Genomic DNA, 22,433 nt, shown 5'->3' with positions numbered 1-22,433 from the left:
GATAAGTGAGAAACATTAACTTGGCACTGAAAAAAATACATACTTTTAAAATAAACAATACTGAAAACACAGATCTTGTCTTAAAACTTCTGCGACATTTAAATAAACACACTTTTTTCCAACAAGACACTTCTTAAAGCTTATAACGACATAAATATAATGAAAATAATGTTATACCCCTGAATTTAACTATAAATGGTAAATGACAGAAAGATATAGTCCAAGCTAGTGATGCACAAGCTCTCTCACAGTGCCTTTCAGACTCATTAGTTCAATTCTGAACAAAGGGGATAAAAAGAGAAAGGTAGAAAATCACAAATGCATATTTGCTAAGTTGCAGAAGAATACTCTCTAGCCCAGTGCAAGAAGTGCTGTGAAAACATCTCAACTTCTCTACCGAACTCCATCTCTGCTAGAGACTAAAAACCGGTTTTGCGCAAAAAAAAAAAAAAAAAAAATCTTCTACTGCCACCTGCTGGTAATTTATAGTCAGTGGTTCTCAAAGATGCTTGAATGACATAAATTCTAGATTAAAGCAGAATCTTTTGCCTTTTAAAGGAAGAACATTAGATACAATGTATGTTTCGAGAAATACAGACTATCACATTTTCCTGAAGCTGACTGCTTTCCTCACTGACACACTGCCCTGAAAGGAAGTCAGAGGCCATTACATTTTCATTCTTCCCCTTTCCACAAAAGCCATTCGACTTAGTCCTAGGCCAGCAATAAAGATTTAAAACCAAATGGTCTTGGTAGACCTGTCTGCAGAGTATTCATAACTCAAACACTTGAGGTCAGCTAGAGAAATTTTACTCTTTTAGCCAAAGACCCACAGGCCAAACTGTATTTTTTAAGACTTCTCTACAGGAAACTTATTAAACTATAAGAATGTGAACATATAGTTGATGGAGGATCCCAAATGAGAGGTCCAAGACTGGAACTGGAATCCCCCCACTGGCAAGATTCTGTAACTGGAGATATAAACGTGATTTTAAAATTCATATATGAAAGGGTAGGCCCAAGTTCCTGCAGTCAGCTTCATTCCTTTTTTTGGAGAGTCTAAGAATTTTTCAAAGGCTTTGCTAAAAGGTTTTAAAGGAGAAAATTATTCTCTTTAGAGAGTATTTTAAAAAATCAAAGTAGATAGGTAAAACATTTTGAGGAAACAGTACTTTCTATCCACAACCTATCATCAATTCTTCCGCCAAAAATAAACTACGGAAGTTCTTTTTTAGTTATGTCACGTGACAAGTCATACACTGTAGGATTTTTCATGCCACGTTGCTTTATTTATTCTAAAAATATACTGAATAACATGGATTTGACTATTTTCTCCAAAATTAATGTTAAGTATAATGTGAATCTGAAGGCAGTGTCCCAAGATATAAATCCTGTCTTTTTTTTACATCCCTAGACATGAGCAAATTTGTCTGCTAGGACACTGAAGAGTTGTCTGTAATTCTATGGTTCTATAATTAAGACTTGTACAAATTCTGCTGCCAAAAAATCACCAGAGTGGGTGGTGAATACAGCCAAGTAAACTCTAATTATGGAAGGTGGGTTTTCTAAGATCTTAAATACAAGAAGCAAAGGCAAGATCAGACAACTAAGATAGCTACCAAGGCAATATAAATAGTCTTGTCAAACTCAATGTAAGCCCCCTTTGGTAACAGCTGTTACCTCTCATAGTTCATAGGTACTTTAAAAGCACAATCTGGGATCTTCTACTTAGAATTCAGCACTTCATTGTTCCCTAAAAAATAGAGTTATGAAATTTACTCATGTCATTTTCACTCCTGGGACCAAAAGAGGCAAGACAAGTCCAATGTCCCAGATAATCTTCCATTTTATATTTCAGCTCCTCCTCTAGTATTATTTTTAAAGGTTCTGTTTGGAGTTCAATAGAATGCCATTAGCATTCTAAAATGCGTGCAATTCCTAAGTGTAAGGACAGCACAATAAATTTACGTAAACTGAACACATGCATACACAAGCACACAATCAGGCACCAGCATTTTCTGCACTTCAGATGTGCACCCACCTACTCAGAAAAGAGGAAATTTTATAAAACAATATTACAAAGTTTTCCCAATAATAACATTATATAGTGTATTCTTCCGGTTGAAACTGTAATTACAGTCTTCCAGTAGAAGTGATTATGCTTTTTCCTGTTTGCTTATATAGACGTCTATGCCCATCTTACTCCTAATCAACAAACTGCATGAATTTCTCCTTTGAGCCCACCCCAAATATCACCTCCTCTGTGAAGACTTCCCTTACCTTCGCAGAAATATTAAGTCCTCAACTATATTCACAAATAGTCTGTGTTCACACTAATTACACTGCATTACAGTTATCTGTGTGTACATCTACTGTTCCAGACTGTGAATACCTTATGGACAGAAAAGGCATTTAATTTCATCTTTTTGATCTGCCTTCCGGGCTTTAAACTGTATGCTTTAAAATGCATGCTAATGAATGACTCAATGTTTTTCACACTATTTCCTCTGCCATAGAAACGGTTTTTCAAAAAAGAATGTTCTACCAAACTGTATTCTATAATATTAAATGAAGCAAAATATATTATCCAGATGTCATAAAGTATATATCATTTTGGGCTTCCCTGGCGGCACAGTGGTTAAGAATCCGCCTGCCAATGAAGGGGACACGGGTTCTAGCCCTAATCCGGGAAGATCCCACATGCCGCGGAGCAACTAAGCCCGTGCACTACAACTACTGAGCCTGTGCTCTAGAGCCTGCAAGCCACAACTACTGAGCCCCAGTGCCACAACTACTGAAGCCCGCACACCTAGAGCCCGTGCTCCACAACAAGAGAAGCCACCGCAACGAGAAGCCTGCACAGGGCAATGAAGAGTAGTCCCCGCGCATCGCAACTAGAGAAAAGCCTGCGTGCAGCAACAAAGACCCAATGCAGCCAAGTATAAATAAATAAAGAGTATATATCATCTTAATGCCCTCCATATAAAGGATCTGTAACAGAGCATATTTTATTCAGATTAAATTAAAATGTGCTCATTTTAACATATATACACATTAGTAATACATAAATTGACAATATGATGCTTCATGATAAGCAGCAGTTATTTTCTTGTAAGCGGTGACACTAAGGTATTTCTCTGTAGAAAGTTCACAAAATACACTTTAGACCTGATACTCTCATTTCCTCTTACTGCTCTCCTTCCCCATCCTCCTCCACTACAATTTAAACAAGCTTATTTCAACTAAATTGAGATTAAATTTTACTTATACATTCAGCTCAAGGATCACAGAAGAAGAAACATGAACATCACATGAAAGTGGGAAATCCCAGCGCTCTCCTACCTGTGTACCTAAGCTGGCTGCCATCATGTGAGTCAGAAGTTTAGCTGCAAACATGGAATACCTGGCACAGAAGATATGGGAAAGAACAGCCAGGCAGAGACCTGTAGAAACAAAAAAGCCCATGTGTGGTTTTACAATCCATGAATAAACAGAAGCATGGTAAAATCTTTGGAAAAGGTAAGCACATAAGGCAGCATAGCACAACATCTCAGGGAACATTCATGCTCCAATTTTAATCCAGTCCACTTGACAAGACATATAAAATCCTCACACTTATTAAGCCCAAAGGGTAACTTTAAATTTCAAATATCTACTTGTTTACTTCCCTACTAAAAAGAAAGCACAAATTAAGCAGATTAATAATTTTGACAAGTTTTACTGTTTAAGAAAAGAATCAAATTCCAATCTAATTTTCCATGATCAGGTGGCTTGCTAAATAGAGATATTTAGGGAGGTGAATAGGATTTTTCAGGCATAAAATTGTGAATGGTGCTACCAAAACTCAGGTTTGGTAATTACCCCTTTTTGTCTACTAGAAATAATTAACATAATTACATCAGTGGTGATTATGAAATTTTTAAAGCAACCTTATGCTCCTGGGTGCCAAAACCAGGAATAAAATGTGTTCTTTCTCACTGAGATGATTTTTAACCTAAACGTCTACATTTCCAAGTAATGAGAAGAACATAATTCTTATTTTCTTTAAATCTACTTGAATTCAACTACCTATACTACTTCAAGGGGAAGATCAGAATCTCAGGACTAACCCATAAATCTTTTATCTTGCAATTTGTATAAATTTCTTTTAATGTTAGGTTTTAAATGTAGAACGTATATATATTTTAAAAATATTTCCTGCCTTTTAAAATTTAAATGTGCTGCACAAAGTAACCTATTTGCTTTATCACTTAAGCCTTTTACTCCACTCTCATCCTCAATAGGGTTATTTTGTCTAAGAAGTGTTGAAACATAACAACTGGCTTGTCTATGCCTTTGCCCTGTACTCTGCATGCGTTAGCTCATTCATCAACGCCTCCGCGGCAAACAGGAGACGCTGCATTTGTTTAACATTTTGTTTCTTCGTTATCTTTTCTGAAGCCATGGGACAAACTTCTCAAGTATGTACACCACATGTTGGCATAAGTGGACTGGACATCTGCAAAAAGCGCACATGGGGTCTGTGACTAATTGTCAGCACAGAAATGCCTCTCAGAAATCCTTCTGGGAAAAGCTTTCAATATGTTTAGGTTTGCATTAGGTAGACAAAGCTCCACACAGGAAGTGAGGCTTTGCATTGGCCAAGGCTTTCAGCCTAGAAATTTGGCCAAGAAATCCGGAATAATCCACTTTTAGGAAGGCTGCCGTGAGGTGTTCTGGGACAGGTGCGCAGGTCCTGGGGCTGCCTGCCCAATCCTCCCACACAGGTACACGGTATAGCCAGAAACTGCATTTTTACTTAGGTAGCTTAGAAACTATTTAAGCTGTTGCTCCAAACTCACAAATGTACACTTTGAACTTCCTGTGATGGTCAGAGTCACCTTAAACTGAAGGTTCAGGTTGAGTGTGAGAGTGTGTGTATGAGTGAGTGTGTGGGGGGGTCTGTGTGTGTTACCACACTGACTTAAAAGCAGGGCCTTGGAAGTCTCATTTCATTGCCGGCCACATGATCACAAATATGTGCTTTACTGTGAGTTTACTGTGGTGGGTGGTAACAATGTGAGGCAAGGGGTAGGGCTGGGCAAAGGAGAAATGCTCCTGAGTCAGCTGTTTCTTTCTAGTTCACAAGAAGAGCTTATTCACAGCCTTTTCCCCTAACTTGGTAATTCTCCACTATACTCCCATCTCATGATATAAATTTAGTACAGTTAAACTTGACCAGATCAGGAATATTTAATTAAGTCTATTAAGCTTCAATTAAAATGCTAGCATGACACCTGGTGGCAGTCCAGGATTCAAAGCCAGTGGCAGGAAAATGGGCTAGGTTCTATTAGCCTGTAGGTGTAATGTATGATGGTTATCTAGATGCAATTTTTATTTAGGAGAAAAGAATGCGGCTAAAAAAACCTCAAGCTGCCTAGCCTCAACTGGCCTTGGGAGAGATACTGAATACCTTAGATTTAAAGAAATAAATACTTCAACTACCAAGTTCCTAAACACTATATGCCAAGTAGTTATCTTTTATTTTCTTATCTGATATTGAAGAGCTGTATTCAGCATCCATAATTTAAATTTAAAAGTCAGTTTTTAAAAAATTGTAACTTTTTTTTGGTTTAAATTCCCTTAATATGTAAATCACAGGGTACAAAAAGGTATAATTATAATTAGAAATTTTTTAAAATAAAGTATAACAATTCCAGGTATTACCTAAAGGTATACTCTAAACAGGTTTGTAAAAACTGATTCCTTGGCAATTATGTAGAAAAACAAGTTGCTGATTGAATAATTTTCACTTACTTTTTTCCCTAGCACTATGTAGGTTACAGAATCCGTTGGAAAAAAGCAATTAATCAGTTTACTAACACAAATAACTTTTCTATATGATTAGACAGTAAGATGGAAGATAAAGTACCCTTAACAAAATGATAACATTGATAATCTTTTTTTTTTTGATAATCTTTGATTTAGATATGAAAAACTCTAAAGAACCGCTGGATTCTTTTGCTATTACCAAAGTGGACCAAAGATCTTATCTATCTATACAATATTCAAATGTTTGTATGTGTATATACATATGTACTGTTTGTACATGAATATAGATATCCAGTAAATAACTCTATTGTTTGGCATCACTTACAAATGGGACATACTGTCCAAATCACTGACGTTTATCCCTCCACAAGCCAAACATTAATACTTTTTCCCATGAAAATCTCTTTAAAATATTTATAAATTTTGTATTGCTTTACTTATGTATCTCTGTGTTCTTTACAGATCAATCTAAAAACCAAATGATCACTAGATTATTACATCAGTTATTTGCTTGTTAGCTTAGGTTTTTTTCTCTTCTCCCACCTAATGTTAGCTGTAACTGTCACCTTTTTTATTTTTTGTTGCTCATCTCTATTGATTCCCATATTCCTGCAACTCTCCCTTCAGCATAATGCCTCTTGATTACAGCTACTAATAAGCTAAGGACAGGAAAACAAAACTGTCAATCCTGAAAAGTTTTCTAGGGTGAACAAAGGTCAATACGAAACACCTTAGAGTACACAAGTTTTGTGTATTAGAGGGAAGGGTTTACTCCAGAGGGAAGAGGTTGCCAGGAGACCAGGGTAACCTATGAAGTTCAATACAGTAGCCACTAGCCACATGTGGCTATTTAAATTTTAATTAATTAAAATTAAATAGAATTAAACATTCAGGCCCCAGTTGTACCAGCCATATTTCAAGGGCTCAATAACCAGATGTAGCCAGTAGCCACCACAGTGAAGAGGGCAGAACATTTCTATCATCGAAGAAAGATCTACTGGAGAGTGCTGTGTTAAACTGTCCCAAGACTGTTTATGAAAGGTCACAGAACACAATTCTGGTCAAAGAGATGTGAAGGAAAACGCTCTGGGTGGTTTTCAGGAAAGTTTTCATTGCTCTTAAAACTGGATCCAAGTAAGTGCTTTTCCCTTGACAAGCCTAGGCAGAGTTGTGGGATGCTTAGAGCTGCTGCAGCCAGCTCAAGACCACGTAGGGGCAAGGCGGAGAAAATAAAATAAAACCTTTGAGGAGAGCAAAACAGAAAAATGTAAAGAGGCTGGGCCCCTGATGATGCCATTGGAGTGCTGAACTAATCAACGCTGAGACTAAATTCTGCTTATTTAAGATATTTGACTTGTTTTCTGTCACTTGCAATCAGGGCCATCCTAAACAAAACATGTTATTATCGATACATAGCTAGAGAAATCCAACATTTTTATGCCATGTCAGAATTAGACTAAGCTCTCTGACTTCTTTATCACCTGCAGTAACCCCTTAAAACTGCTTTTTTTTTTAAGTTCTGACATTTTTTCGATTCTTCTTGTAAATAACTCCCCATTTGATAGAATGAAACTGTTTTGATAATTATAATGGCTATCTTAGGACAACGATTACTGTGAATATGAACTTAATATCTTTAGAAGAATCTGACACAGAAATTTAGTAAATATCTCTTATATTTAAAAAAATTAAAAATGAATGGGTGGCATCTGATAGTTTTTTTTTCTAGAAAAACAATTAGAATATCAGCTTGTAAAATATAAAAGCACAACTAGAATATTTTTTTTTAGAATAGTCTTCCAGTTTAATAAACCTGAACAAAAGAATAAGCATGCTTCAAAGGATTTTGGATTGTGCTGATTTACTTATCTTGTAAGTCTTAGTATTTAGCAATTTATAGACAATTATCTCCTGTTACTTACTGTAAACAATGACATTGTGTTGGCATTTATATACTTAGTAATCTATAGAGTAAATAAAACTATTCATCATTTAAAAGGGAAAGCTTTAGTTTGACTAATGTGTTAAAGGATTTCTCCACCATAAGAGAACAAAAAAGAACAAATGTGAGGTCTCAGCTTAAAAGCATTTCAAAACAGGAGACTCACCCACCTACAAGTACATCAAACATGACCTAGTTCATGTATTGATGTTAAAAACGAAGTGGATTACGGAACGTTACAGGGTCTCCTTAAGTTCATAAGGCCATACGGATTGTACTCCAGAGTCAAAATTAGGATGATTTTAACCCAATGTCTACCTCTGATAGACCAACATCAACAGAGTTACGGGAAGCAGAGCAGGTTTCTTTGATATTATTCTCCGAATAGTAATAGTACCTCAAACCATGCTTAGGTTCCTCAACAACTATAAAATTACGGCATTATCATCTGAAGTTATTGTAAGTTGTGTTTCTTCCAAATCACCTTTGAGGAGAGTCCCATAACGTTACACTGCTATGCACAGTTATTTACCCGTCCTCTCTATCTTTTTTTAGCGTCAAGGGATAACTTTAATTTCTTGGAATTTGATAAACTGGTTTATAACTTTAAAAGTCACAGGTATATAGCCTAGTCTTTCACCTTTCTAAATGGAGGATTATTAACTTCTTGGCCTACATGCCCATTTCATACACCTGGATCATTTTAGTTGTTCTGCTTTAGTAAAGTAACCAGAACTGTAAACTAGAATTGGAACAGATACACTGTGACCTATCCTGATGTTTTTTAGACAGGGTTTAATTCCTGTCTAATTGTATGTTACCACATTTCATGAAAAGAGTTTGTCAGATTGCTTCCAAATGCAGAGGGATATTTGGTGTGGCCTGACCTAAATTAGAGAATGTATATGTAAGATATAGAAAAGTCTCTTGCCTCGTTCCTGGGGGCCCTCAGAGGGATAGAATGTCATCCTCCCCAGAAGCTGAAACTGAGCACAAAGATAGGACTTTATGTCTCCTGATCCACAGAATGTACAATCCATGTTACAATATGTCATGGACAGAGGGGAAAAAAACCAATAATTTCAAATATGAGTCCAAGTCGAAAGTAATAAATGTAGATATTAATATTTGGGTGTTGGTTCTCAAATACATGAGTAAATCTATGCAGACTTTTCAAGAGTTAGTTGCAAAAATGCATATTTATTAACAATTCTCTCAGGAAATATCTTACAGTCCTGCTAGTCTTCTAAAAAAATCAAGGTAACATTCTCTCTTTAGTTTTTAAAACTCTTTGCTTTGGTGTTTAGTATTTAGAACAAGCAAAGGATTTTTGTGGGTTATATTAGCACTTAGATTTATGTCTCTATGGAAATACATGAAATGATATCTAAATAGATTTTATTTCAGCATTTTACCTTTTGGCTCTATTTCATCAGTCTATGAAATTTCTGTAAATAGACTGCATCAAAGTAAAATAGGATGTCTCCATATGATTTTGGAACTCTGTGTACCTAGAAGAATCTATTAAGCAAGAAACATCATTCTTATGGAAGATGCTATTAAGAATAAGAAATTATTAACTTTTGCTACTGAATCTAAGTTAGGTTTAGAATTAAGATACATTAAGGAAAATGTATAACTTTATAAAATGAAATTATAGTGAAAATATTTTAACTAGGACACAGAATATTAAATTATAGTGGAAAGATTTTAACAACCAGGACAAAGAAGAATTAATTACATGCTTCTACCTCCACAAAACTTTCCTAATCGATAAAGATTACTAGGCGACTGTTTGCACACCAAGTAAAAGACATAAATTCAATGATAATCACATTTACATACAAAATATCATGAAAGCAGAATGTCTGAGTTAGTATATCTACCACCCTGTTAACACAATTTAAAATCATATATTGTGGGTATGGAAATGGAGGTATTAAGCCCAGGTCTCACAACTAGCCAATGGCAGAACCAGGATTTGAACCCAGGCCATTTGGCTTCAGAGTTACCCTATACCCAGTCCTCTATGTAGCATACTGTTCACAGAAGCTGCTGTACGTCTGTAAAAGATGACTCAGGGCACAGAATGGATGAGGGTGGGGACAGAAATATAGTGTAAGGAATTCTCAGACTCCCAACCACAAAATCAAAACAGCAAATGAGAATAATTCTATAGTTATTCAAAGCTAAGTTATAGGTAAATAGTTTGACAGACATTAACACAACTCAAGTTCCTATTCCTGCCAGAAATGGGACCTAGATGTAGAAGGCGAAAGACAATTTCTTTTTTAACATAGTGGTTATGCCATATTTAGAGCTTCTAGACTACAGAATACAAATCAACCCAAGGGATAGGTTTATTTTCTAATGAAAATACAAAATGCTTTGTTTATATTATCTCACACAATCCTGATATTACACTGCAGAATCTGCCTTCTAAATCACAGCACTATCAACTATACCCTTTCTTACTATCTAGCTTCTATCCCACACTGTACTTTATATTACAGATGAGTTGAAACTATGTCTTGTTCTTTTCTTTCCCTCAGTACAAAGTTGGTCCTCCATAAACAACTGCTGTATGAATTAATGAACAAGACCATGGGAAAGTTTATTTTCTCCTAGTGTTGATGAATTACAGTACGCCCACATCTTGCATATATAAAAAGACTCCAGGAAAATGGGCTTTATTCTCATCGATATTTTAAATTGTTGACTCAAAAACACTATAACTCACCTGAGATACATATAAATCCAGAAGAGAAAAAAGCTTCATTGTATGAAGACAAGTTGTCAGTCTGGGCGTAGACTGCATACACGGACATGTATGAACAGGCACATTCCACGTAGTCTGAAGTGTCCTCAACCACTTTGCAAAACTGACTGTCAGACAACCAGCTAGGGCAAAAACACAATCATCACTACTCCTCTTTCATCAATACTTTAGGCGTTGAGATGGCTTATAAAGAAAAAATCACTTACTGAACCTAAGTGTTCTTTACTCAAGATGTAAGCAGACCACATTTTCAAGAAGAAACATTGGAGGGAACATCTTGTCCAAGACATGACACAACAGATCCCACAGATACCTTAGGAAGCATCCTAAATACTAACTAAACCTGCAGAAGCATTCCCAATACCGAAGAAGTTGGTCCTCTCAAAAGAGCAGTATCAGTCCCTACCTAATCTAAAGCAAACACACTCAAGGTGTTCAACAGAAAGTACTCTTCCCTAGCATTCAAGAATACCAAAAGGTCAACATAGCCATCAAATGTGCAGTGTTCATTCACGCTTCCGCATTTTTCACAACTCCTTTACTTTGAACCACATAAATTACTTACATGCTTTTCTAAGTTTCCTTCCTCATCTTTTTTGGATTTTTAGCCAGTTGTATTATGTAAATGTTTCCCAGGGTTCTTTCAGGTGTTTCCTTCTATAAGGTTTGGCTTTTACCACAATAACTGTCATGATTATAGCAAATATAGTGTCACATTCCATGCCTTCTGAGCATCCCTCAGTGACTATCGATTGAGCCTCTTCCCTTCCAGTGCCTCTTGATCCCTTTATTTTTCTAAGGACATAAAACTTCTTAATCCCAACTGCAGATTCAAGCTTGAAACATTCAGTATTAATTATATATTAAGGATTGTAGAGTATCTATGGATTAGGTTTAAGATGTGTCCTCGGACATTAGGAATTTCAATGGAAAATTATTTTTTCACAATGAGACTAAGGAGAGTTTTGGTGTTTGAAGGACAGTTGGTTACCCAACTAAGCTGTTGAACCCTCTTTAGAATTTTAGTTGGTGTGGCTGTAAGTCAGTAACAAACAGAACTTAGTGACTGATTTGAACCCTAAACCTTCTAAGCCAGCAATGCCTGACCCTGCAGCCCTGGTTGAGCTCCCAGAGAGAGAACTGCTCAGAAACTCTCAGAAACTCTCCTTAGGCCAAGGAGAGTTAAAGAAAGAATCACGCTCTTCTTCCCATTCTTGTGCATGGCTTTAAGCCCAAAATGTACTCCAAGTCATATGTGGACTAGAATTATAAATCCCTACTAATCCCTCTAAACATAGAGCAGCAGATCCAGAACCACAAGCCCAGATGGAAGGGGTCAAAAGAAATTCCTTCCCTGCTCAATAAATTAACCAATAACCACAGGGAGGTTATCTGAATTGAGTAGAACTCACACTAAGTCCCATGAAAGTAGTAATAATAAAGAAGTACATAATGTGTTAAACACATATTTAAATTGTTTGGTTGCATTTGCCACCTGCACAAGGCTAGACCATTTCCTATGCTGCTTTGTCTTATTTAGTGTAGAGGTTATTCTCCAGTCTAAAATCTCACCTGAGACCTCTACGTTCAGTACAAAAAAAACTGGGCTTAATGATACTGGAATGGGGAAGGAACAAATTCTGATTTTAAAGAATTATTAACAAGTACCTTGCAGCAGCCTGATTCCAAAGGAGACACAGAGGTGTCTGGGGAACAATTCTAGGCTCAGCAGCATAAATCCTGTAGAGAATCTCATTGTTGTTGGTCAGGGGTTGTAAACTCTGGCCTTTCACACTCAAAGATAATACCTATAATGCCAAAAAGAATAGAAAATGTAACGATTTTTTCAAATTAATGTCATGACTGAATCTCCCATTCTGAACTTTGCTTCATTTGTCTAGTCATTTTAGTTACTTGCTTACTGTCACTATTATTCATAGCTTATGAACGCAGGCTGTCTGGTTGGTTTTCCACTGCAAACATTCTACCTCTACTCCAGCTACTGAGCAGTCTCCAGCTGACAGACTTTCATTGTCAGACTTCATCACAAGCAGGATATACAATACGATATAGCATTAGAGAAAGCTATGGGGTTTTTTTTTCACTTTCTCCACTTATATATATATATATATATTTTACTTAATAAAACATGAAGGAAATATTTCCAACTATTTTTGAGACTAAACATTCTACAACTAGCTCATAAAGACAGGACATGTTTTGTAATTAGCTCACCATGTCTAGCACTTACCACAAATCTGATCAAGTGAATGTATCCTGAGGAATATGTTTGCTAAGGAAAAATCAGATTCTAACGACATAATTCTTTAAATGATAGATTACCTTATTTTTCAGGGCATGAAGATTAGTTCCAGTTATAAACCACTGCTGGCTGCTATACTCTGTAAACTGGACTAATTCACATATGCTTTTCCCGGCCATTATTTCTGCATCCGGAACATCCAATAACCTCTCTGGAATTTGAATATAATCACCTTCTTTTCCTTCAAACTTGTGCCCATTGATTTGCTGAGGGTACCAGTGAAGAGCCAGTATGGACAAATACGGGCAACTGTCAAGGATGGTTTTGCTTCTATGACAGAAAAGCAAAGGTTCTGCTAAAATGGCATGCATTTGCATATGTATATCTACTCATATTTGTTAAAATTCATCACATTGGAGCTCTGTTCTTTATGTATAACCATGACACTACCTACCCAGGAGCAGTAAAGAGAATGTGCTTTCAGTTCTTTTATGGTGAATTGTTAGGATTTTCTGCACAGAACTTTCTGCATCCTCTTGCCTGATCCCCCTTATAACCTGAAACATGGGCTTTTGCAAGCTGTTTCACAGATATCAGATCTGTGGTTATAAAACGTACTTTTCTGTATTAGTCACATCAGCATTGGTGGAATAGGTTGAGGAAAGGATGCACCACTAAACTGAAACTCTGCTTTATATTCAAGAATATCATAAAACTTATATACCTAGAGCCATGTTTTCATCAAGTTTACCTCACCCCTTTCTAAGCCATCAGAGCATTTCGAATTTAACAACATATCTGATAAAAGAAACAGCCCTGAGCAGGGATCTTTATCCATTTAACAACTGTTTTCAACATTCCCTAGGCACGAGATCCTGTGTTCAGTGAAATTGCTTGCAAAACTCAGTGTGTGTTGAAGTCACCTTGAAGCTTGTTTTAAAATACAGATTTCTAGATCACATCCCATTCTTACTAAATCAGAAACCTTGCCTGGGGGAGGCTAGAGGTTCTACGAATCTGTATTAGTCCTCCAAAAACTCTGATACATATTTTCTGTGGATCTATCATGTTTGCAAACAATGAAGAGACACAAAGCTGAATCATACCTGAAACCTGCCTCAAAAAGTATGGAGAATATATTAGGATAAAAATCATGCATTAAGTTTTAAAAGTTACGTGGGCCACAAGAGATGCTGAGTATGTATAAATGTATCATGGATAGAAATACCTCGTCAAGGCCCCTAACCTGGGAAATGGAGTTGAGAATTTTAAACAGAAGATTTGAAAAAGAAAAGAAAGGGTAAGGGCTAACTTTTTCCTCTAGCTATACACTCTCTTTAAAAAAAAATCTTTAACTACCACATTTGAATTGGTACCTTTAAACTTCTATCTTTTGTCCAGCCATTCATCCAGGCTCTAGACCCTTGGGTCCAAGACTCCTATTAAAACAGTTCAATCCATATAGGCCATCTGCACCTCCACAACAGCTTATAAAAAGCTCATCTCTTCATCTTCCCATCTAGCTTCCTACATCTTCACTGGTGACTCAGAGCTAAAAAGCTGCCACTGTTGACCTCCCCATCCCTGACCAGGTACAAAGTGACTGAGACCAGTGAACCTACCCCCTACCCACCCACCCTGGAATCTTCTGATATTTAGCCCATCAGCGCTATCAGGGACCCCATTACATTGGCATTCTGAGACGAACACAACATGTACAGTGACTCTACCCAACCCTGACACAAGTGTATCAAATCCCTGGCCCCTTAAGAGGGCCTGACGACAACTACACTCTCCCTGACACCTTAACCTCCTATATCCATGCCCTTCCAATGCACTCACTTTGATCAATCCCCAAATCTGCTTTACACCTAGGCTTAAATGAGGGCGAGAAACTCACATTAACATGTAGATTGGCACCACTACAAATCCACAATGACAGACTTCAGTCAGACCCTCAATGCCACTTGACATTGTTTTTACTTGGCTTCCAAATGATTGTTCTAGATACCATCATTCTCCTCAATATCCCTGCTCTATTCCCAAACCCTTCACTCTCAGTAGATGCCCCTGAATACTGCTTAAGACAATGTATAAATAATGCATATTAGAATGGTCAACATCTTTAGGGTTCCCTGAGTTAAAAAAAACTCATCTTTAACATAGTCCTCAACACGATGGCTCTAAAATCCTAAATCGTATTCCTATGTACACACCCTACCTAACGTATTCTATATTCAATATTTAAAGGTTGATGATCTCCCCAGTTGATGATTTCCCCAAATATGCCATGCTCGCTCCTCTTGCCTGACTCCCATTATACATGCGAAACAGCAAGCCTGCAGGGACGATGCACATGGCCAAAAACATATTGATTCCTTTATTCATTCATTATACCATAACCACTGAGAATCTACCATGTACCAGACACTGTTCTAGGCCCTGAGAATACATTAGGCAACAAGACAGAAAAAGCCACTCCTTTTGTGCATCGTATACCCTTTTGAGTTCTCACCAGGCCTTTGAGAGCACAGATGGAATCAACATTCACAGCAGGGTAGACGGTTCATGTCTACCACTATCTCAACATCCTGGTGATCTTGCATAAATATGGAAAAACAAAAAGAAAGGACCGAGACTATGCAAAGCTATGAACTATTTGACTTCACTGAACAACACTTTTAATCAGACATGTCCCATTAAATAACAATAATTGTTTTTTAAATAACATAGTACTATGTGAAAATTGGAGGGAAATATCAACTTCCAACCATGTTCTATTATGAGCTATTTTTATGTTAAGTCAAACAGAATTAAAACATGATTTAGGTCTTTGTACTACAATGATCCAATTTACCTTACGAATGTAATTTATCAATAAAAACACCAGAACTGGAGAATATTAAAATATAGTTACAAAATTAACTATATAGTTAATAACACAAACCGCATTTTATTTTTTCCTTTTCCTCTTGCTTGCTCTCTGCCCTGAAACTCCAGCCATGAAACATTTCTGAAGTTCAGCAATATGTTCTAAAACAACAGATTCTGAAGTTCAACAACATTCAGAGAACTGCCTCCAAATGGATGAAATTGAACCAAAACTCCAGGGAGAAGCACAATTAACAGTATATTAAAGTATGTCTAAAAGTTGATATGGATCAACAGAACAGAATAGAGAGCCCAGAAATAAACCTACATACCTATGGTCAATTAATCTTAAACAAAGGAGGCAAGAATATACAATGGACAAAAGACAGTCTCTTCAGCAAGTGGTGTTGGGAAAGCTGGACAGACACTTCATGTAAATCAATGAAGTCAGAACACACCTTCACACCATACACAAAAACTCAAAATGGCTTAAAGACTTAAACATAAGACATGACACCATAAAACTCCTAGAAGAAAAGCATAGGAAAAACATTCTCTGACATAACTCGTACCAATGTTTTCTTACGTCAGTCTCCCAAGGCAATAGAAAACAAAGCAAAAATAAGTAAACGGGATCTAAACAAACTTACAAGCTCCTGTGCAACAAAGGAAACCATAAACAAAACGAAAAGATAACCTACAGACTGGAAGAAAATATTTGCAAATAATGCAACTGACAACAGCTTAATCTCCAAAATATACAAACAGCTCATACAACTCAACAACAACAAAAAAACAAAACCCCAATCAAAAAATGGGCAGAAGATCTAAATAGACATTTTTCCAAAAAAGACATACAGATGGCCAACAGGCACATGAAAAGATGCTCAACATGGCTAATTATTAGAGAAATGCAAATCAAAACTACAGTGAGGTACTACCTCACACCAGTCAGAATAGCCATCTTAAAAAACCTACAAATAACAAATGCTGGAGAGGGTGTAGAGAAAAGGGAACCCTCCTACACTATTGGTGGGAATGTAAGTTGGTGCAGCCACTATGGAAAACAAAATGGGAGCTTCCTCAAAAAGCTAAAAATAGAGTTGCCATATGATCCAGCAATCCCACTCCTGGGCATATATCCAGACAAAACTATAATTCAAAAAGATATATGCACACTTATGCTCATAGCAGCACTATTCACAACAGCCAAGAGATGGAAACAACCTGAATGTCCTTCAACAGAGGAATGGATAAAGAAGATGTGGTACATATATACAATGGAATACTAACCCCAATCAAAAAATGGGCAGAAGATCTAAATAGACATTTTTCCAAAAAAGACATACAGATGGCCAACAGGCACATGAAAAGATGCTCAACATGGCTAATTATTAGAGAAATGCAAATCAAAACTACAGTGAGGTACTACCTCACACCAGTCAGAATAGCCATCTTAAAAAACCTACAAATAACAAATGCTGGAGAGGGTGTAGAGAAAAGGGAACCCTCCTACACTATTGGTGGGAATGTAAGTTGGTGCAGCCACTATGGAAAACAAAATGGGAGCTTCCTCAAAAAGCTAAAAATAGAGTTGCCATATGATCCAGCAATCCCACTCCTGGGCATATATCCAGACAAAACTATAATTCAAAAAGATATATGCACACTTATGCTCATAGCAGCACTATTCACAACAGCCAAGAGATGGAAACAACCTGAATGTCCTTCAACAGAGGAATGGATAAAGAAGATGTGGTACATATATACAATGGAATACTACATAGAAACAAAAAGAATGAAATAATGCCATTTGCAGCAACATGGATGGACCTAGAAATTATCATACTAAGTGAAGTAAGTCAGAAAGAAAAATAACATACGATATCACTTATATGTGGAATCTAAAATATGACACAAATGAACCTATCTACAAAACAGAAACAGATTCACAGACATACAGAACAGACAAACGGTTGCCAAGGGTAGGTGAAGGGATCGGTTGGGGGTTTGGGGTTAGCAGATGCAAACTATTATATATAGAATGGATAAACAACAAGGTCCTACTGTATAGAGCAGAGAACTACATTCAATATCCTGTGATAAACCATAATGGAAAAGAATATAAAAAAGAATGTATATATATTATAACTGAATCACTTTGCTATACAGCAGAAGCTAACACAACATTGTAAATCAACTATACGTCAATTTAAAAAAACTTTTTTTAAAAAGGAGTGAAATTCTGACACATGCTACAACATGGATGAACCTTGAAGACATGCTAAGCAAAGTACACCAAACACAAAGGACAAATATTGTATGATTCCACTTATGAGGTGCCTAGAATAGGCAAATTCATAGAGACTGAAAAGTAGAATAGAGGTTACCAGGGCTGGGGGAAGGGAGGAAAGAAGAGTTACTGCTTAATGGGTAAAGATTTTCAATTTGAGAAGATGACAGTTCTGGAGATGCAAGTGGTGATGGTTGCAACAGTGTGAATATACTAAATGCCACTGATGTGTACACCTAAAAACAGTTTACATGGTAAATTTCATCTTATGTGTATTTTACCACAATAAAAAATATGGCCTAAAATATGTCTAAAAGTTGGAATCATCTTGCTTTTTTTTCTACTCAGAAATGTATCTTCTACCTATTATATAAATAGGAGTAAGCAATAAAACATTTTTATTTTTAAAAGAACCTTCAAAACAAGAGGAATATATTACTGACAGTATAAGTTAATTTCTCTTGATGTAGTTTCTATGTTTTCTTCAAATAATTAACTTAATTTGCCCATTAGGTACAATGTACTGATTGTATAATCCTTAGTTACATCAGTTAAATGTCAATTTGCACTGCATATTACTTTGTAAACTGTGAAGGAATACATATAAGGTACTGCTATTATATTAAATGATACTTACTTTTCACCAAGAGAGCCACAAGTAACATCAGTCAGTAGAGAAAAGGCAAAATTCTCTGTCACTTCCGTAAAGTGACTGAATCCCCTAGTGTCCTTGCGTTTTGGGTTAACAAGAGCACAAAGAATCTCATAGAAAAGATTTCGGCTTTCAATGCTTAATGCTTGCTTCTTTCCTTCAACAGTTATCTGGAAAAATATCCAAGTATGAAAATATATGTTCAAAAATAAACTGCTTAAATTATATATATGGTATAACTTGTTCTTTATTACCAGTTACTAACATTAACAAAAATAAAGATGAACCTATGAAGAATTTAAGAGAAGTTAGCATCAAAATCATATTTCAAATACATCTGTACTTTAAAAAGCATAAATAATCATTTTATAAAGAAAAGGCATAATCACCAAAATATTTTCTATTTAATATCTAGATAAAGCCCCAAACAGTTGCATTGGTCACTTAATTTCAACTACAATAATTAGCATCACGAGTCAAATTAATCTCACTTTTACACCTACCCCAAGATTCTGTTTTCTTTTGACCAACAACTAAGGAAACAGACACAAGAATATCTGTCTATAATAGAAGAAAATGTATTCTTATCTGTTTTTTATTGGACAGAAGTCACCACATATCACTAAATTTCTCAAACATCAAATGAGAAAATCCTTTTCCAACCAAGGGTAGTCAAGAGCTCCTGATACTCTTGCCGTTATTGGTAAGTATGAGCCTTCCTACCTGAAAGGACTAGGTTATTTGTTGTTTGAGGGACAAGGAGAGTAAGAGGAAAATAGCCTTCATGATTTAATTTTTACCCCTCACATGAATGATGGGGGACACATTTTTACTCTCAGAGTAAGCATGGGTGTGAAGCCACTGACTTGTTATTCCACTACACTCTTAGATACCTGAGGAGTCCCTTTTAATTCTTCAAAATCCAAATTAGTCATCACTTTTTCTGTGATTTCTACCCTATGCCCCAGCTGCTGGCATACATGATTACACTCTGTAACTTGCACATACTTTTAATAATGAACTTATGACAATGTTGAAATGATTTTTCTGTTACTGCTATTAGTTGAGCTCACTGAGAAAGTGGCTCAATGTTCTCTATATTTTTTTAAATAACTTTGTAATCTATAGAGTGCCGAGATGATGGCTGAACTCAAGATTTAAGTTTATAAGAGAAGCCATCTTAAAGACAAATAGGAATAATGGAGAATAATACACAGGGAAAAGATAAAAGGTACAAAATGAAATTTAACAAGGTAAAAACTACAATGGGGAGACAGGGAGCAGCCCATTGGTTACCAAAACGATCAAACTGAATATGTTAAATGAAAAATAAGCTCAAGGAACACTCCCAGAACTCAGAGAAAATATTACAGACAAATGGAACAAACCCATAAGATACAACAAGCATATAAAATATTAGGTAGAAGAAAAAAGCAACATAGATCCTTGATAAGCTAAAGAAACATGTCTAAAATGCAGAGTTTGCTTTATTCCAGAGAAAATTAGGAAAAGAAACAACACCAGATGTATTTGGGTGATTTTTAAATATAATTCCAAGAGTTTTTAAAAAATCTTACCAGAAATCAGACAGGAAAAAAACTACTAACAGAGTAATAAAAATTCAGTCTGACATCAGACATTTTTGCAAATGACAGAAGCCAACAGAGCAACATAAGCAGTTTCAAGACTTTAAGGCTGTGATCCAAGAATTCTAGAGCCACTCAAACTTTCATACATATTCAAGGGTAACAGAAAGTTTCTTTCAGCAAAGCACACAAAAAATAAAACAAGGTGGGGAGACCTTCAAGATGGCAGAGGAGTAAGATGCGGAGATCACCTTTCTCCCCACAAATACATCAAAAATACATCTACACATGGAACAACTCCTACAAAAAACCTACTGAACGCTTGGAAAAGACCTCAGACTTCCCAAAAGATGCCCTCAGGCGACTTACCCACAGAGGTGGGGCCAAATCCAAAGCTGAACCCCAGGAGCTGTGCGAACAAAGAAGAGAAAGGGAAATCTCTCCCAGCAGCCTCAGGAGCAGTGGATTAAATCTCCACAATCAACCTGATGTACCCTGCATCTGTGGAATAGCTGAATAGACAACGAATCATCCCAAATTGAGGTGGTGGGCTTTGGGAGCAACTGTAGACTTGAGGTTTGCTTTCTGCATCTAATTTGTTTCTGGTTTTATGTTTAACTTAGTTTAGTATTTAGAGTTTTAGATAGATTTAGATAGATTTAGAGTTTTAGATAGATTAGATAGATTTGTTTATTGATTGGTTGCTCTATTCCTTTTTCTCTTTTTTATATATAGATTTTTTTTTCCTTTTTCTCTTTTTGTGAGTGTGTATGTGTATACTTTTTGTGTCATTTTGTCTACATAGCTTTGCTTTTGCCGTTTCTCCTAGGGTTCTGTCTGTCCATTTTTATGTTTGTTTGTTTTTTTAATATAGTATTCAGTGCTTCTCATCACTGGTGGATTGGTTTTCTTCTTTGGTTGCTATCTTCTTTCTTTCTTTTTTTTTTTTCTTTTCTTACTTTTCAATTATTTGATTTTTAATAATTTTCTTCTTTTATTTTAGTAACTTTATTTCTTTTTATTTTATTCTTTCCTCCCTCCCTCCCTCCCTCCCTTTCTTTCTTTCTCCCTTTGCTTCTGAGCCATGTGGCTGACAGGATCTTGGTGCTCTGGCTGGTTTTCAGGCCCGTGGCTCTGACGTGGGAGACCAAGTTCAGGACATTGGTCCACCAGAGACCTACCAGCTCCACATAATATCAAGTGGCAAAAGCTCTCCCAGATATCTCCATGTCAATGCTAAGACCCAGCTCCACTCAACAACCAGCAAGGTAAAGTGCTGGACACCCTATGCCAAACAACTAGCAAGACAGGGATGCAACCCCACCCATTAGCAGAGAGGCTGCCAAATATCATAATAAGGTATGATTTTGATATAATCATAATTATATGATTATAATTATGATTATATTATATAATAATATAATCATAACAATAAAATTATATGATAATTATATGATAATTATAATATGATTAATTATATTATACATACTTAATATCATAATGAGGTATGTCTTTCTTGTGGGCAGGATGTGGTCCTGCCCACAAGAAAGACATGATCTAACCTCATCCACCAGAACACAGGCACCAGTCCCCTCCACCAGGAAGCCTACACAACTCACAGAACCAACCTCACCCACTGGGGGCAGACACCAAAAACAACGGGAACTACAAAACTGCAGCCTACTAAAACGAGACCCCAAACACAGTAAGTTAAGCATAATGAGAAGAGAGAGAAACACACAGCAGATGAAGGAGCAAGGTAAAAACCCACTACACCAAACAAATGAAGAGGAAATAGGCAGTCTACCTGAAAAAGAATTCATACTAATGAGAGTAAAGATGATCCAAAATCTTGGAAATAGAATGGAGAAAAAACAAGAAACGTTTAACAAGGAACTAGAAGAATGAAAGAGCAAACAAACAGAGATGAACAACACAATAAATGAAATTTAAAATTCTCTACAAGGAGTCAATAGCAAAATAACTGTGGCAGAAGAACGGATAACTGACCTGGAAGATAAAATAGTGGAAATAACTATGGCAGAGCAGAAAAAAGAAAAAAGAATGAAAAGAATTGAGGACAGACTTAGAGACCTCTGGGACAACATTAAACACACCAACATTTGAATTACAGGGATACCAGAAGAGAAGAGAAAAAGAAAGGGACTGAGAAAATATTTGTAGAGATTATAGTTGAAAACTTCCCTAATATGGGAAAGGAAATAGTCAATCAAGT

The 22,433-nt window shown here is 36.3% G+C and overlaps 1 protein-coding gene across 1 annotated transcript in view; it reads right to left on the bottom strand.

Moving 5' to 3' along the window:
- Positions 1–22,433, bottom strand: part of ADGRV1 (adhesion G protein-coupled receptor V1) — a 552,025-nt gene that overhangs the window by 296,923 nt on the left and 232,669 nt on the right. The window contains exons 80-84 of the mRNA XM_024125341.3: positions 18,597–18,781; positions 12,876–13,125; positions 12,201–12,340; positions 10,494–10,654; positions 3,343–3,443 (exon numbers count right to left, since the gene is read on the bottom strand). Of these exons, the coding sequence (XP_023981109.1) occupies positions 3,343–3,443; positions 10,494–10,654; positions 12,201–12,340; positions 12,876–13,125; positions 18,597–18,781 (837 nt within the window). The remainder of the gene's footprint in view (positions 1–3,342; positions 3,444–10,493; positions 10,655–12,200; positions 12,341–12,875; positions 13,126–18,596; positions 18,782–22,433) is intronic.

The sequence above is a fragment of the Physeter macrocephalus genome, chromosome 8 (assembly GCF_002837175.3).
Source record: "Physeter macrocephalus isolate SW-GA chromosome 8, ASM283717v5, whole genome shotgun sequence".
Classification (NCBI taxonomy): Eukaryota; Metazoa; Chordata; class Mammalia; order Artiodactyla; family Physeteridae; genus Physeter; species Physeter macrocephalus.
This window is presented reverse-complemented; position numbering and strand designations above follow the sequence as displayed.